Here is a 16193-nt window from a genome sequence, read left to right as displayed (position 1 = left end):
TTCTGTAGTCCACAATCACATCTTTGATCACGTTGAGGGAGAGGGTGGTCCTGGCACCACATGACCAGCTGACCTCCTCCCTTTCTCATCGTTGTTGTGATCAGTTTGTTTTGATGGCCTTGTTAAATAAAAGGTTAAACATAAATACAAAATGAGGATGAGACGAACTAGCCAGACCATTAAGACCGGATACCAGGAAATTTTTCCAATATTGGAATGCAGATCCATATTGCTCACTGTGAACCAGTGACAGCGACTGATTTGACCCCTAAGCTCCCTGTGTGAATGAGGATGTTCTCTATGTACCATAGAAGGGCCAGAATGCTAGTATTCTAATTCCTAGTTCTATGGTTCACACTTCCACTAGTCATAGGCTCGCTTGCCAGGGACAAAAATGTGAATATGGTGTCCGTCTACACAGACCAGAGAAATGGAAGGATGAATGATTCTCTGGTATTGCTGATCTATTTGACACATGTATATGACATAGAAACCCACACAAAAACAAGAATGAGGGAAACATAAAATACATAGCTGGTGAATAAGGTTGTCTTGACATACTTTATATGCATAGCATTGAGAAACAAATCAGTCAGACTAAATCAATCAATTATGTTCCCTTTTGTTACAGTAAGTACAAGTGTTAACATCAGGAACAGACTAGAGTAGGCGAGTGAAAGAACAGTGATGAGGGGTTTCGGGGTAAGTAGTACAAAATGCCAGATGGTGCGAAAACGGATATGTGGGAAAAAGTAGTCAGTTGACCAGACTATGTAAAAGATGTTAGAAAAGAAAGGTTTTGTTTAATACAATAATAACATTTTTCATTGAACTTCCAATCTTTCTGTATTCACAAGGAAAACAGTAGCACTACAAGGATAGAACATTATTTAAATGAATCATTATTTAGGGGAAATTTTATGGAAAAAATAAACTATAGGACGTTATCAAGCACATAAAAATATTTAAAGCGTCTCGAGCAGTAATCATTGACCAAACTACTACAGTAGCTACATGCCTTACCACAGACAGACAAACAAGGAAACCAATTCTAATCATTATCCAAATTATTATTATAAAGGTGAGATGGAATGTAAGAACTGTGATAAATATCTGAGGATGCCTGGTCCCAGATCTGTTTGTGCTGTATAAGCCAACTCCTACGGTCATTGTCAAGGCATGAAAAACTGATCTGGGACCAGGCTACAACCGAGGTGCAGTAAGGCTTTTCCAGTATGGGGGAGAAGTTCATGTCGATCACAATTTTAGGGAAGCAAAATTCCGGAAACTTAAAGCAGGAATGATAATAACTTAGAGGATTTGAAACCATCATAGGTCATACGGGGGGAAAGTGTTACTAGGTCCCTGTATTAATACAGGAATGTCTCTCTTTCCTTCTCATCCCTCTCTCCTTTCACATCCTTCACTTTGGTAGCCTCGTCAACCAGACGTATCGTGAAGTGAAATAGAACGGTGGGCATATCGGTCTGGTTACGAGGCGATCACTTTGGTCCCGGGACTGGGAAATTAAGTGGCGCTCGACACGGCCAGCTTCTTCAAGTGGTCCATGAACACCTGTAGACTCACGTCGTCTGTGAGGATGGGGGCTCCGGTCTCCTAGAGAATGAAAAGAGACAGAAATGTGATGAGTATGGTGAAAACACTAGAGTAAAGCTTCCTTCAGTTGGATCAGATTCAAAATGGCCAGCAGAAGAGAGACTGATGGTACATGAAGCTCTACCACTTGTAAGACTAGAATTCCTTTAAGAAAAATACAATTGACTCCCCATGATAAAACTCCAGCCTTGACATCACCCATTTCCAAATCAAGTCCACAGCTGTTATTGTACATAAAAACTGGTTCTCAGTTTACGTTTTGAAGAATGAATGAATTGAACATTGTATTACCTGTCCCCAGGAGTAGAGGTTGTTGTGTGTCTGGGAGGGGTTGACCTTGGACAGGAGGAAGCGGGCCTGGGACCCTCCGTGCTCTGTGTCGATGTACCGGGGCATGGGGAACCGGGTCTGCAGGATCTCCTGGGCGTCATCCACGGGTGCTACCAGTAGATGCTTGAAGTTCTCGTACTCCGGCTGCTCCTGGTAACCCGCCTTACGCCACTGGGCGATGGTCTGGTGGAGAGAGAGAGATACAACAGGGTTGTAGTCATGGTAGGATGTTTTGTGTTGGTGTTAGTTGTATAGGCCAGGGTTGTAGTCATGGTAGGATGTTTTGTGTTGGTTTTAGTTGTATAGACCAGGGTTATAGTCATGGTAGGATGTTGTGTTAGTTGTATAGGCCAGGGTTATTGTCATGGTAGGATGTTGGTGTTAGTTGTATAGACCAGGGTTATTGTCATGGTAGGATGTTGTGTTGGTGTTAGTTGTATAGACCAGGGTTATTGTCATGGTAGGCTGTTGGTGTTAGTTGTATAGACCAGGGTTATTGTCATGGTAGGGTGTTGGTGTTAGTTGTACCAGCTGTTTGTCAGCTTTTTTGTCGTTTGTGAGAAAACTCTTAACATGTTGAGAATAGAAAAGGACAGGGCATTGTGAATGAATGAACATAATGAATCTACTAATATGTATCCCATTTCTTCAAACCCATCACATCAGGCAGGTACACACACACACACACACACACACAGACACACAGACACACAGACACACAGACACACAGACACACAGACACACACGTCTTGTTTCTTGTTGTAATATTGATAGTGATTTACATTGTTGTTTATGCTCTACATGATGATGTTCAGTTTGAGATGCTAGGAAATAATAATAATTATTAGGGTTTCCCAGCTACTATTATAACCATTATTGTCATGGTAGCTGTTGTGTTATTGTATAGACCAGGGTCTCATTCCATGGTAGATGACCAGCACATTATTGGTGTTCCAGCTACTAATAACCAGGGAATAGGCATGGTAGATCACCAGGGTTACAACAGGATAAGTCTGTTGTTTTACAGGGTTATTGTCATGTGAGGTAGTATAGAACTCATTCTCCATGGTAGATGACCAGCTGGAAGAAGCTGTTTGTCAGCATTTTGAGGAGAAAACAAACATGTCTAGAAAAGGAGATTGTGAATGAATGAACCACTAATATGTCCATTTCTTCAGAACACATCAGGCAGTAGAACAGACAGACACACACAGGACAAGTCTCACAGGCAGTGAAATCTTTTTTTCTTTGTAATATTGATAGTGATTTACATTGAGAAAGATGTTCAGTTTGTGGGAACTCATTGGAAGAAGGTGTCCATGAGCATGTGTGAATATTTGACTAATATTTCTAGCTCCTTAGGGAAATGTGACCTAATTATCTAATATATAGACTGGTTTTGTAACAGAGTAGATTGGAAAACAAATCATTTAGAAAGTTGATTAGAATTAAATTCAATATTTAATATTTGATTGGCCGCATACACGTTTTGCAGATGTTACTGCAGGTGCAGTGAAATGCTTGTGTTTCTAGCTCCAACGGTGCAGTGAAATGCTTGTGTTTCTAGCTCCAACAGTGCAGTGAAATGCTTATGTTTCTAGCTCCAACAGTGCAGTGAAATGCTTGAGTTCCAACGGTGCAGTGAAATGCTTATGTTTCTAGCTCCACGTGCAGTGAAATGCTTGTGTTTCTAGCTCCAACAGTGCAGTGAAATGCTTGTGTTTCTAGTCCAACAGTGCAGTGAAATGCTTGTGTTTCTAGCTCCAACAGTGCAGTGAAATGCTTCTAGCTCCAACAGTGCAGTGAAATGCTTATGTTTCTAGCTCCAACGGTGCAGTGAAATGCTTGTGTTTCTAGCTCCAACGGTGCAGTGAAATGCTTATGTTTCTAGCTCCAACAGTGCAGTGAAATGCTTATGTTTCTAGCTCCAACAGTGCAGTGAAATGCTTGTGTTTCTAGCTCCAACAGCAGTGAAATGCTTATGTTTCTAGCTCCAACAGTGCAGTGAAATGCTTGTTTCTAGCTCCAACATGCAGTGAAATGCTTATGTTTCTAGCTCCAACGGTGCAGTGAAATGCTTATGTTTCTAGCTCCAACAGTGCAGTGAAATGCTTATGTTTCTAGCTCCAACGGTGCAGTAAATGCTTATGTTTCTAGCTCCAACAGTGCAGTGAAATGCTTGTGTTTCTCCAACAGTGCAGTGAAATGCTTGTGTTTCTAGCTCCAACGGTGCAGTGAAATGCTTGTGTTTCTAGCTCCAACAGTGCAGTGAAATGCTTGTGTTTCTAGCTCCAACAGTGCAGTGAAATGCTTATGTTTCTAGCTCCAACAGTGCAGTGAAATGCTTGTGTTTCTAGCTCCAACGGTGCAGTGAAATGCTTGTGTTTCTAGCTCCAACGGTGCAGTGAAATGCTTGTGTTTCTAGCTCCAACGGTGCAGTGAAATGCTTGTGTTTCTAGCTCCAACGGTGCAGTAAAATGCTTGTGTTTCTAGCTCCAACGGTGCAGTGAAATGCTTGTGTTTCTAGCTCCAACGGTGCAGTAAAATGCTTGTGTTTCTAGCTCCAACGGTGCAGTGAAATGCTTGTGTTTCTAGCTCCAACAGTGCAGTGAAATGCTTGTGTTTCTAGCTCCAACGGTGCAGTGAAATGCTTGTGTTTCTAGATCCAACGGTGCAGTAATACCTAACAATACACACAAATGCAAAAAAAATGTATTCAGAAATTAAGATACTGCAAAGTTTCCTAGGAGCTAGAAACTGGTCGACCATGTTTTTCGTCGCCATCTAGTACACTATAGAGATCGAGAGTGTGTAATTAGAGTGTGTCATTAGTGTGTGTCCATAGTATTTGGTAAGAGTCTGACCTCTGGTGGTCCGTGGAACGAGTAAGAGTACAGGATGGGCTGGATCATGATGAGAGACTGGGTCAGGTCCTGGCGGACAAAGTGGTGTCTGTAGTAGGAACACTCATCTGGGCTGTTGTTGAACACCTGCAGGAACGGTGACCGCCGCAGGTGGAACATAAACTAGAGGGAGGACAGAGATATTCATTCTAACGATTATAATGAAATAGGATTTTTTTTATTTAAAAAAAATATATATTATCAAATTATATAGATATTTTTTTATATTTGGGATATTGCTTCTTGCATCATCAAATGTTCCTGTACATATCCCACTGAGGTCAACTAAACTAAGTGGAAGTTATGAGTTGTGATTATCTGTGCAATGGGAATATTCAAGATGAATAAAGTTAACGTTCAGTTTAGAGTGATTAACACAATGTTTAGAATATTTATATATTTTCCATTTCTGTAATAAACATGATTTTTTCAGTGTTCTTGTTTGTGACACTCGGGTTGATGGCCACTAGACACAGTGCTGTGTGTTATGGATTAAACTCCTGTCTGTTGACAGTGATTGACTCCAGACAGGAGGTACAAGGACACACTATTATGTGATTCTGTAGCAACTGACAAAGTCACTGCCTTTTGTTTCAACGTCATACAAGCCTCTGGTGTTAAGTTGTCAGACAAGGCCAATTCCACCGTTCTCTGCTTCTGTGCTGGGTGGTGTTAGGATACAGCCGTTGACTACTTTTTCATGTACATATATCCGTTTTGACATAAATATGATTTTTTTGCTAAAGTTAGAGGTAAGCACTCAAGTAATTATTCAGATCTCGATGAGCTAGTCAAATCTATTCCACTTCACCTCTATTAGAAGGACTTGTAATTGAAGGGCTCTTATTAAATAGCTCATATAGTTCCAGAGTGTACCACTAGGTGTCAGTCTTACCTGTGGGTAGAGTGAGAGGGACTCCGAGAGCTTGAATGAGGTGGGGTCATCTTTGTTGAACTGACCGAATTTCTGACACTGTAACAAAGGAGACGACAAACGTCAGCGTCTTGAACTAAGGCATCAACACATACCTTCAGGACTTCAGTCAAGTGCTGTTAGTTTAGGTATCCAACACAACTTCCGAAACATCACAGAGGGATTTAAAAACTGTCAGCGAATTAGTATTCGTGTCATTCTGCTTCACATTCCAGACAACTCCTTTCTACATTCTTCTACAATGAATAAGAACAAAGAGACACAAGAATACAAAGGATTCTTCTATCCACAATCACCCACAAGTCCTACATACATTCAGCTATGTGAAGAACAACAGGCTACTCTCTTGGAATAGCCAAGGTGGGACCAATGCCCAATGACATTACAAAGCCTGTCACACATTGGTCAGCCTAGCTGTCACTCACCAGGCGAATGAGCTGTCTGTCCAGCCAGCGCAGGACGTCCGGCCCCTCTTCCGACTCGGCCCTGAACACGCCCAGCCTGGCCATGATGACCGCCGACGCCTCCTGGTCGAAGGACGACTCAATGTGCTGGATCTGGGACTGGGCGTCGGCCCAACTGGATGGAGGGAGAAAGAGGGAGTGGACAGGTTAGGGGCAGGGCGAGACTGACGCACGTGTGCGTAAGCACAAATCTAGGCTGCACGTCCACTTCCAGTCATTTAACAGGGCAGGGTGAATGTCAACCTCCTCATTTGTACGGCCGATATGGACTTTTGTCTTTAAGCAGTGAGTTACCACAATGTGAGAAACGCAACGTCTACAAAATGCAGACTCTTGCATATATATATTGTAAGGGCTGTCAGTTCAGTCACACTTCAGTCAAGAACGATGTAGCAGTTCTGCAAACCCACTTCCTGTTTACTGTTTCAAAGCGAGAGAGAAGACTTACTTCCTGGCGACGGTGGTAACCCTGATCCTCCTCTGGGTGTTGGAGTGTTGGTACTGGGTGACAAACTGGACCGCTCCTCTACCACCCTGAGGGATTGGGGCGTTGTGCTGCACAGAGAAAATATAACTACAATAGTTGGTATAGGAGTACATTTAATATTGCTAAACATCCTGCTTGAATACTCAAAACCACATCCTAAGGAATCACTGAGGTGAGAATGATGAATTGTCACATTACATTGGTTTGGTCGACCCAAATCAATGACTACTTTGAGTAAGAATGAAATGAGAAACAAGTGATCAAAGGGAAATGTGTTCACCTGATTGACGACCTCGAAGTACAAGGCCAACGTCGTGGAGGGACTGAGACTGCAGATTTTCCACTGGGTTGTTCCTCCAACACCGACCTCCTGTAACAGAGACAAAGGGCCATTGAAGTCAATGAAAAACATCTTCCCAATTCAGAGGGGAAAATGCTATTAGAATAGAAGGTTGAACAATTCCGCAAACCATTCCTGAAATTCTGGAAAAACTGGGAATTTTGGGACCGTTTCTGGATTATTATGATTTATTTTAACCCTATTTGGATTCTGTATGTGCCTGAAAGACTCACGTTCTCTGATATACACGGTCCCTTAGCGTTGAGGGAGACACAGGGCCCGATGGCCCCCGATACCTTCAGCTCCCTGGACGCCTTGACTTCCAGCGTGCCTCCGAAGGCCATGCGGAACTCTCCGTTGTGGTCCTTACTGAACACCCTCTGGAAGGTCTGCTTGAACAGAGAGGTGTTGAAGGAGTCGCCCATCGCTATGTGACCTCTGAGAGGATGGAAACCCGGGAGGAAAAAAAACATGAATATTCAGCAGCATAATTCCAATACAAAAATGAAAAGTCAATGAGCTAGTGAGGATGAAGTCTCTGGAAAAGTCATTCTATCGAATGTAGAGGAATTGTACAAAATGTATTTCTTATTCAGATCAAATAAAAGCTTCAGTAGACAGTTCTCAAATCACCAGGGACATGAGGGATTCAGCACAACTAGGGGAATCAGGTGAAGACAGGATACAGGTCAGGCGTAGGTCGTCTGAGACTGGTACTAACCCAGTGAGGTTGGATAAACATTTCATCTCTAGAAGTCCGGTCTGATCCAAGGCACAGGCGTAGATGTCAATACTGTGGCCGTTCACTGCCGCACGGTTCGCCAAGGCGTCGTAGTACTGAATAAAACAAAACAAGGGAACCGTTTGCAACATATACAAACAGTGCTGGGTAGCACCTTGAGAACTCTTTGGAGCATCGGTGTCCATGAACATACCTCAACAGAAGAGGTATGGAGAGAGAAGAGAGCGCAAACTTGAGAAATATTTGACAAATCGTGAGCTTGAAATAAAGAAAAATTTGAAACACATTAAGACAAAAATGAGATCCATCTTAGCTTGAAGTCTTAAAGATGGAATCCGTGAAAGAAAAAACCATAATTTTGTTGCAGCTAAACTGGTAAAACATTAAGACAAAAATAATAATGTCTGGAATAGAGAGAAGGGAATGGCATCAAACACATGGAAACCATTTGTTGTTTTTTATAACATCCATCAGCCATTAGCTCTAAAACCAACCTAGAATTGCACCACGTATTCTTAAAGATGGAAAATACGTGTTTGTTGTTTCCAGTAACTTCTGTGGTTGTAATATCGGGATGTGGCAGTTCCACCAATGAAGGATTCCGCTTTAACTCTAAAAACTAGCCCACTAAGAACAAACCATTGTTATTAGTTTTTTTTGCCATGGGCTAAAAGTGTCGCGCAGCATGGTAAAACAAAATTGCATCCATTCTGCGCTATCCATTCTGAGGCTGCAAAGGGGAGGACGGCTCATAAGAATGTCTGGATTCTGCGCTATCCATTCTGATCCATTCTGATCCATTCTGGGAATTCTGCGCATCCATTCTGCGCTAATTCTGCGCTACCATTCTGCGCTATCCATTCTGCGCTAATTCTGCCATTTCTGCGTATCCATTCTGATCCATTCTGTATCCATTCTGATCCATTCTGCATCCATTCTGCGCTATCCATTCTGCTCTATCCATTCTGCGCTATCCATTCTGCTTCCATTCTGCCATCCATTCTGCGCTATCCATTCTGCGCTATCCATTCTGCCTATCCATTCTGCTCTATCCATTCTGCCTATCCATTCTGCGCTTCCATTCTGCTCTATCCATTCTGCTCTATCCATTCTGCGCTATCCATTCTGCCATCCATTCTGCTCTATCCATTCTGCTGCTGAATTCTGCGCTATCCATTCTGCGCTATCCATTCTGCTCTATCCATTCTGCGCTATCCATTCTGCGCTATCCATTCTGCTCTATCCATTCTGCGCTATCCATTCTGCTATCCATTCTGCGCTATCCATTCTGCTATCCATTCTGCTCTATCCATTCTGCGCTATCCATTCTGCTCTATCCATTCTGCGCTATCCATTCTGCGCTATCCATTCTGCGCTATCCATTCTGCGCTATCCATTCTGCGCTATCCATTCTGCTCTATCCATTCTGCTCTATCCATTCTGCGCTATCCATTCTGCGCTATCCATTCTGCGCTATCCATTCTGCGCTATCCATTCTGCTCTATCCATTCTGCTCTATCCATTCTGCTCTATCCATTCTGCTCTATCCATTCTGCGCTATCCATTCTGCGCTATCCATTCTGCTCTATCCATTCTGCGCTATCCATTCTGCTCCATTCTGCGCTCCATTCTGCGCTATCCATTCTGCTCTATCCATTCTGCGCTATCCATTCTGCTCTATCCATTCTGCGCTATCCATTCTGCTCTATCCATTCTGCATCCATTCTGCTCTATCCATTCTGCGCGCTATCCATTCTGCATCCATTCTGCGCTATCCATTCTGCGCTATCCATTCTGCTATCCATTCTGCTCCATTCTGCGCTATCCATTCTGCTCTCCATTCTGCATCCATTCTGCTATCCATTCTGCGCTATCCATTCTGCGCTATCCATTCTGCTATCCATTCTGCGCTATCCATTCTGCGCTATCCATTCTGCGCTATCCATTCTGCTCTATCCATCCATTCTGCGCTATCCATTCTGCGCTATCCATTCTGCGCTATCCATTCTGCTCTATCCATTCTGCGCTATCCATTCTGCGCTATCCATTCTGCTCTATCCATTCTGCGCTATCCATTCTGCTCCATCCATTCTGCTTCTATCCATTCTGCGCTATCCATTCTGCGCGCTATCCATTCTGCGCTATCCATTCTGCTATTCTTGGCATTCTGCGCTATCCATTCTGTTATTCTTGGACTGACCTTGGTGGCTTTCTTCAGATGCCGTGCGTTGTCCTTGGTGATGTCATGCCAGGAGCGGATGGGGGTCTTGAGTTCGTCTCCCACCACCATCCCGGGGCCCTGGGTGGGGGGTCCGCCCATGAACATCATCACACGGGCCCCTGTGTTGGGAAACGTACCCTGGGGGTGGAAAGACGGTGGCTATGGTCAGTATGGTCAAGATTTGATTTATTTATTTGAGTAATTCAACCATGGTATCAAACATGGCATTTCTGACTGAGATGTGACTGCCAACACAGAAGCTGCCATTAGGTTATTGTAGTCTGATTTAACTGTAGTATGATATAACAGAATGTACTGGGAATTTCCAGGTGAACAATAACGACAGCAATCATTGATAACAGCAATCGAAATCCCGTCGGTTTTAAGAATTTGGAACAGGGAGACACCTCCAGAACAGAAGCAGAGAAAATGTCTGTTATTCAGTAACCCCTACATTCTAATCTCACAGCACCAATGCTCTGTAAAAACCTGCTGAGAGGCTTGTAGGAAGTCACAACATCAGCCGCTACGGAATCACAGTGTCACAGAACACATTAACAATCAGTGTCCTGTGTCCTTGTACCTCCAGTCTGGCATCACCATCAACAGATATGACAACCATCCAGAACATTCACTATCAATTCTAGTGACCACCAACCCGTACACAAATGACTGTCCCAAACAGAACACGGGATATACTGTGTATTACACGAAGGGAAAACATACGCTAAGCATTGTGTTAATTACTCTAAACTGAATCATTTCCCCATTACAGTGACATCCCAAGTGATTTGACTGTGAAATTGTATGCAAATGCTCCCTCAGTCACGGTAAGGATTCACCAAACTACCGATATCCCTTCAAGAAACTCATTCATATTAAGTTACCATACAGACCGGTTTCCCAAAAGCACCTTAAGGGGAGGTTCATCGTTAGAACCATCAGAATGGATGAAGTTAGACTTCAGATGTTTTTCTCTAACCATGACATTATCAGTAGACATCAGCACCAGAGGACCGGACAGCAGGAAACACAGCTGTTCTAACACGTACCTACAGCATGTTAGTTGTGTTACCAGAGACAGGAAGAGAGGATAGTGGAGAGAGAGAGAGAAGGAGCAATAAGGCAAAAAGAAAGAAGCTGACCTTTGACCTAAGAAAGTATGAGTGGTACTATTGGCAGACCTAACTGAAGAGATAATGTCAGTGTGTGTGTGTGTGTGAGAGAGGAAGTGTGTGAAAGGTTAGTTGAAACCTGTGACATGTCAGAGCGGGTAAGGTTCAGTTTAGTTTTGAAGGTCAGTTGCCTATGTTGACTACATCGAATCAGGTTATTTGTACACCGCACAAAATGTGTACATAGGACTGTGTGCTTGTGTAAGTGCGTGTGTGTAAGTATATGCACGCTTATGTAACTGTTCTTACCTCCAGCAGGCCCACGGCGATGGACAGTGCTATTCCAGTAGACCGCAGTGGTCTCTTCCCCTGTGGTACAGGCCAGGGGTCTCTCTGCAACTCTCCCAACAGGTCTGTCAGGTTCATGTCTACCTTATGGACCGGCTGCAGGAACCGACAGGTGACGGCTGGATCCTGAGGGGCCGCGGGACGACCCTGAGGCCCAGATGCCGCTGGGTTCGTCAGGCCTAGCATCTCCTGAAAGAGAGAAAGAGAGCTATGAGTTCTCATGGACTTTCAACAATGGTATTGTGGAATATTGCATGGCAGCCTAAGAGTTTCTCTTGTCCTGGCCAGTCTCTTGACTGTATTCTATATAGGCCTAACGCTCTGACTGTACACAATATCATATATAACACTGTATTTATACAACACTGTATTTCAAAGTACCTCTGACAATGTTCTTGAATATTACATGGCAGACTAAGGGAGTTTTCCCTGTCGGCTGTATTCTGTATAGGCCTAACGCTCTGTTTCTGGGTGTTAGGAACCTAGGGCTTTTTTTCTGTATAGAACACTACCCCTGTAGTGGCATAGACCCATTCTATGTCATTCAGAACCATCCCAAAGAGCCAATCATATCTTCTTATTCTATCTTGTGACACCTGGCTGTCTTTGACCTGTATCCTGTCCCCATTCTACTGTTTTATTGTCATTTAATTTCCAATTGATTCAAGGACACCTAGACATGATCATATGACAAACGACCACAACAAAGATCCTATTCCATTTCTATGGACAAAGCAGACTTTGACCTAGATCAGAGGTCTCAAACATACGTCCCTCGGGCCAAATGCGGTCCTTGAAAGATTTAATGCGGCCCGCAGTTGTCGTCATAAATATAGCCTACAGTCATCTTAGTACAACTAATCCAGATCTTTTCCCAAAACTAATGAATGCATTTTCAAGACTACTTGCCTTCCCGTATGTAACAGTTACTGACTGACCTGGATCTGTTTGGAGGAAAGCTCCTTGGTTCCTCTGAACACGTAGCTCTTTGCAATGCCCTCGCAGCTCAGCTCGTGGACCTGCACCATGCGTCCGAAGGTGATGAGGCCGACCAGGGCGTTGGGGGGCAGCAGGGACAGGGACATCTGCAGGGACTCCTTCAGGGCCTGCAGGTCCTCCTCCTCCAGACACGTGTCCACCACGTACAGGAAGATGAGGGGGTTCGGGGGGCCGCGCTACATTGGTGGCAGAGACAGGATTGGAGAGGTTATTTTACAGAAACAAAGTGCTGGGTCTTTAGTTTTGAGTTGACATGGGTTTTCTATGTTGCAGTGTTTTGAGTTCTTCCATGTTGGGATGGTGTCACATGACACTGAGGTCAAGTGACTTTTGTAACCCGATGTCACTTTGTAAATTGACAACGTCCATTACAATAAACAGCAAAGACAAAGAATGTCTAAATAAATGATCAACTTTTATTAGTTATTTTACCAGGTAAGTTGACTGAGAACACATTCTCATTTGCAGCAACAACCAGGGAATAGTCACTTTAAACTGGGGATTATTAGGTGGTTTGAGGGTCAGATTGGGAATTTAGCAGGACACCGGGGTTAACACCCCTACTCTTAAGTGCCATGGGATCTTTAATGACCTCAGAGAGTCAGGACACCCGTTTAACGTCCCATCCGAAAGACAGCACCCTACACAGGGCAATGTCCCCAATCACTGCCCTGGGGCATTGGGATATTTTTTTTTAGACCAGAGGAAAGAATGCCTCCTACTGGCCCTCCAACACCATTTCCAGTAGCATCTGGTCTCCCATCCAGGGACTGACCAGGAGCAAGCCAGCAGTGGTATGCAGGGTGGTATGCTGCTGGTACCTAAAACTTAAAAAGTGATGGTAATGTCATGTGGTGTGTACATTTGCCAGTACATTCTTTGTGGCTAGTAACTCAACTTGAGGATCAAAGAAACATTCATATTTGATGAAGCAATTCTGTGGGTTGAGACGCACAACTACAAAGCCAGGCCGCGTGTACAGAACATAATGTCTATGTGCAAAGTTCAGAGATCTCTATGTGGAACTGTACGTGTCTACCTGCACTATGTACTCAATGGTTGAGAACTGTGGCATGAGCTCAGCCGGCTGGTTAACGTCCGAGATGCCAGCGTATGACGGGGGGAACTGTGAAGGAGAGAACGAGACGACAAAAGTGGTTAGCTTCACCTGCTAGAGGAATGTAGACAGGCCACTTTAAAGATATTCCTATATGACTAGTATAAACACAGGAATGTATGTAGTCCACCCACAGATATGACTATTGGTACATTATGCGTACATTATGCGCCTCGGTATTCTATGGTGGAATAGTGTTTGGTCATACAGCTCAGTATAGTCCATTGTGGTGTACTCACTGGGTTTCTTTGGAAGCAGAAGTTGCACGCCCATATTTTGGCTCTGTAGTCAACTTGGCTACAAGGGGGGGGGGAAGACAGAGGTACTTGGATACAGTGTACAGCAGCAGTCAAACAGACCTGGTCACATAGTCTGAGGCTTTTAGAGCTTCTAGAGCAAATGTATATTGGATTGTTAAGGTGTGGATAGGGTTGATCCACCACACCTGTCCCTGAGTGATATAGCTACACCTAAGCATTCCTAAAGATATTAAAAACTTAATTGGTGATCCCTTTCTTCTCCTACTCTTCCCTTCACCCGAGACGTAAGTTCCCAGAATAATAAAATGCTGAAGTTGAAAACAAAGAGACGCCATGTAAGTCGTATAGCTTAGCTTCTAGCTAAGTGCTTGTAAAAACATCAACAAGCAACAATTAAAAACCACTCACTCAGCCTAAAACAACAACATTCACCTCCACTCCTCAAATACTCACCATAGCGGGTTTAGTACAGCCTTGCAGTTGGCCCTGCTACAGAGGACTGGTTCGTACTGCACCGGTGGCAGGTCTGGCCTCTCCTTGAGTGGGGTGAAGAGGCAGGAGACAGGCACTACCAGCCGGGTAGCTTCCAGCCTGCTCGAGGGCCACAGGTTCCAGCTAAAACGCACGCCGTCCCGATCCTCATTCTGTTGGATAAACTCCTGGTATGTCGCCATGGCAACTTCAATGGGAAAGAAAGTGAAGAGATTCTTAATAAACTCGTCTGGTTAAATAAATAAATAAATATGGAGCGAAGTTAGTCCGATAGCTAAACTAGCTCTAGCTAAGGGCAGGTAGTCTGTCGTAGCTTCCCCCGAGAGCTGTTTGAGTCTGGAGTTCGGTGTGAGCTAACTCTCACTTTCCACTCTTTCCATGGCTTTGTTCCAAGTTCATAGGTGGAGGCCTATGTGGAACATGAATGACGATGATGCTCGTCATCAAAACCTGTTTGGCATGTTTTGATACTTAAGAATCCCTGGGCTAATTTTGAATCCTACGCAAATATTGGTCACACCTATTTCAACTACGTAACATTTCAGGGACGAGTGAGTCTTGGGCTTACATGCCTCGGTAGGTATGAATGGCAGTAACCAGATGTCTTAGATATCTATAGCTCTGGAAGTCCAGACATATGCTGTGTTTTGGACAATCATGTGACATGTACAATTTTTTATTTATCTGATCTTATCTAGAAATGAGAAATACATTAAAAAAATGTCATAAATTGTCTGACGGTGGCATTGGAACATCTGACGTGAAAAGGGGACATTGATTTCAATGGAAAAGCATTAAAGCTGCAATTTGGTAAAAATACAGGCATGTCACATGATTCCACAAAACACAGGGCCCTAGTTATGGAATGTTATGGAACGTTTCCTTGTAATGTAATTCCATGTAATGTTATGGAAGAGACCACCACCACTTGATGGTCTTCTGACACACTTATCAAGACAGTCGGTCTGTTCCAAACCATAGTTCACTTCAGCTATCTAATTCAGATATGAACCAAAATGAACGCGCACCTCTCCACTCTCTCATTCAGGGGAACCCTCTGCGTCAAACAGCTCTACCAGGTGATTGACAGCTGGCCTACAGGACCCTTCACTCGAAGTAGCAACGATCCATTGATTACACAACCGAGTGCTTAAATGGACAGACTAAAAACGGTCTCTTCTAGCTATGCTATATACTGGCACATCTTCGCTATTACTGGCCATTACTAGGAACCAAAACACGCATGTTGTAGTAGTTAAATGGTTAGACGGGTATCACAAATCACATTTTAGGATCTCGTCCCTGGTAGAGATGCCTTCCTGAAAGGAGGCGGATGCTAGTAGCAGCAACAAGCTAGTTAGCGACAGGTTCTAGTTGATCCTAGGTAACGTTAGCTAACGTCAGTTAGCATTTAATCAAATTCCGGGAGTGTTTCTAATGTAAACTTGATATAAAACACGATCATGCAAGTTATATTAACGATACATGTTAACTAGGCTAGCCTTGCGAACGGACTAACCCAGCCTTTAGTCGGCTTTTTTTCTGGACGAACGCAAACAGAATGGCCTAGCTAGACACTTTTCATCAAATTGATGCACGCAGATCAGACGGAGAACCATACCTTTTATACAGATCCGGTTGGAAATCCAGACGAAGGTAAATAAATATTATACTGTAATAAATCGGATCAGCATTTAGGTGACAAATACCGATGCGCAAACAGAATGAGAGCGAAGAATCTGAGGGGGCAACTCCCGGCCGGTGGTCCTCTACTTCAGTAGAATGACGTGTTACTACATTTTCTGGCTCTCGTGTCCATGACGT

General features: G+C 43.7%; 1 protein-coding gene across 1 annotated transcript; it reads right to left on the bottom strand.

Annotated features, from left to right (window-relative positions):
- Positions 1-542: 542 nt before the first annotated feature.
- On the bottom strand, positions 543-16177 carry LOC112230242 (protein transport protein Sec23B). The gene is given in 17 exon segments (XM_042317639.1): positions 543-1617; positions 1909-2130; positions 3004-3071; positions 4796-4973; positions 5746-5823; positions 6210-6363; positions 6697-6803; positions 7016-7105; positions 7309-7513; positions 7797-7912; positions 10018-10176; positions 11463-11690; positions 12440-12676; positions 13540-13626; positions 13857-13914; positions 14331-14556; positions 15991-16177. Coding segments are annotated over 16 exon segments (2298 nt in total). The 5' UTR covers positions 14552-14556; positions 15991-16177; the 3' UTR covers positions 543-1527.
- Between the last annotated feature and the right edge of the window lie 16 nt (positions 16178-16193).

This window comes from Oncorhynchus tshawytscha, unplaced genomic scaffold (genome assembly GCF_018296145.1).
Source record: "Oncorhynchus tshawytscha isolate Ot180627B unplaced genomic scaffold, Otsh_v2.0 Un_contig_2357_pilon_pilon, whole genome shotgun sequence".
Taxonomy (NCBI): Eukaryota; Metazoa; Chordata; class Actinopteri; order Salmoniformes; family Salmonidae; genus Oncorhynchus; species Oncorhynchus tshawytscha.
This window is presented reverse-complemented; position numbering and strand designations above follow the sequence as displayed.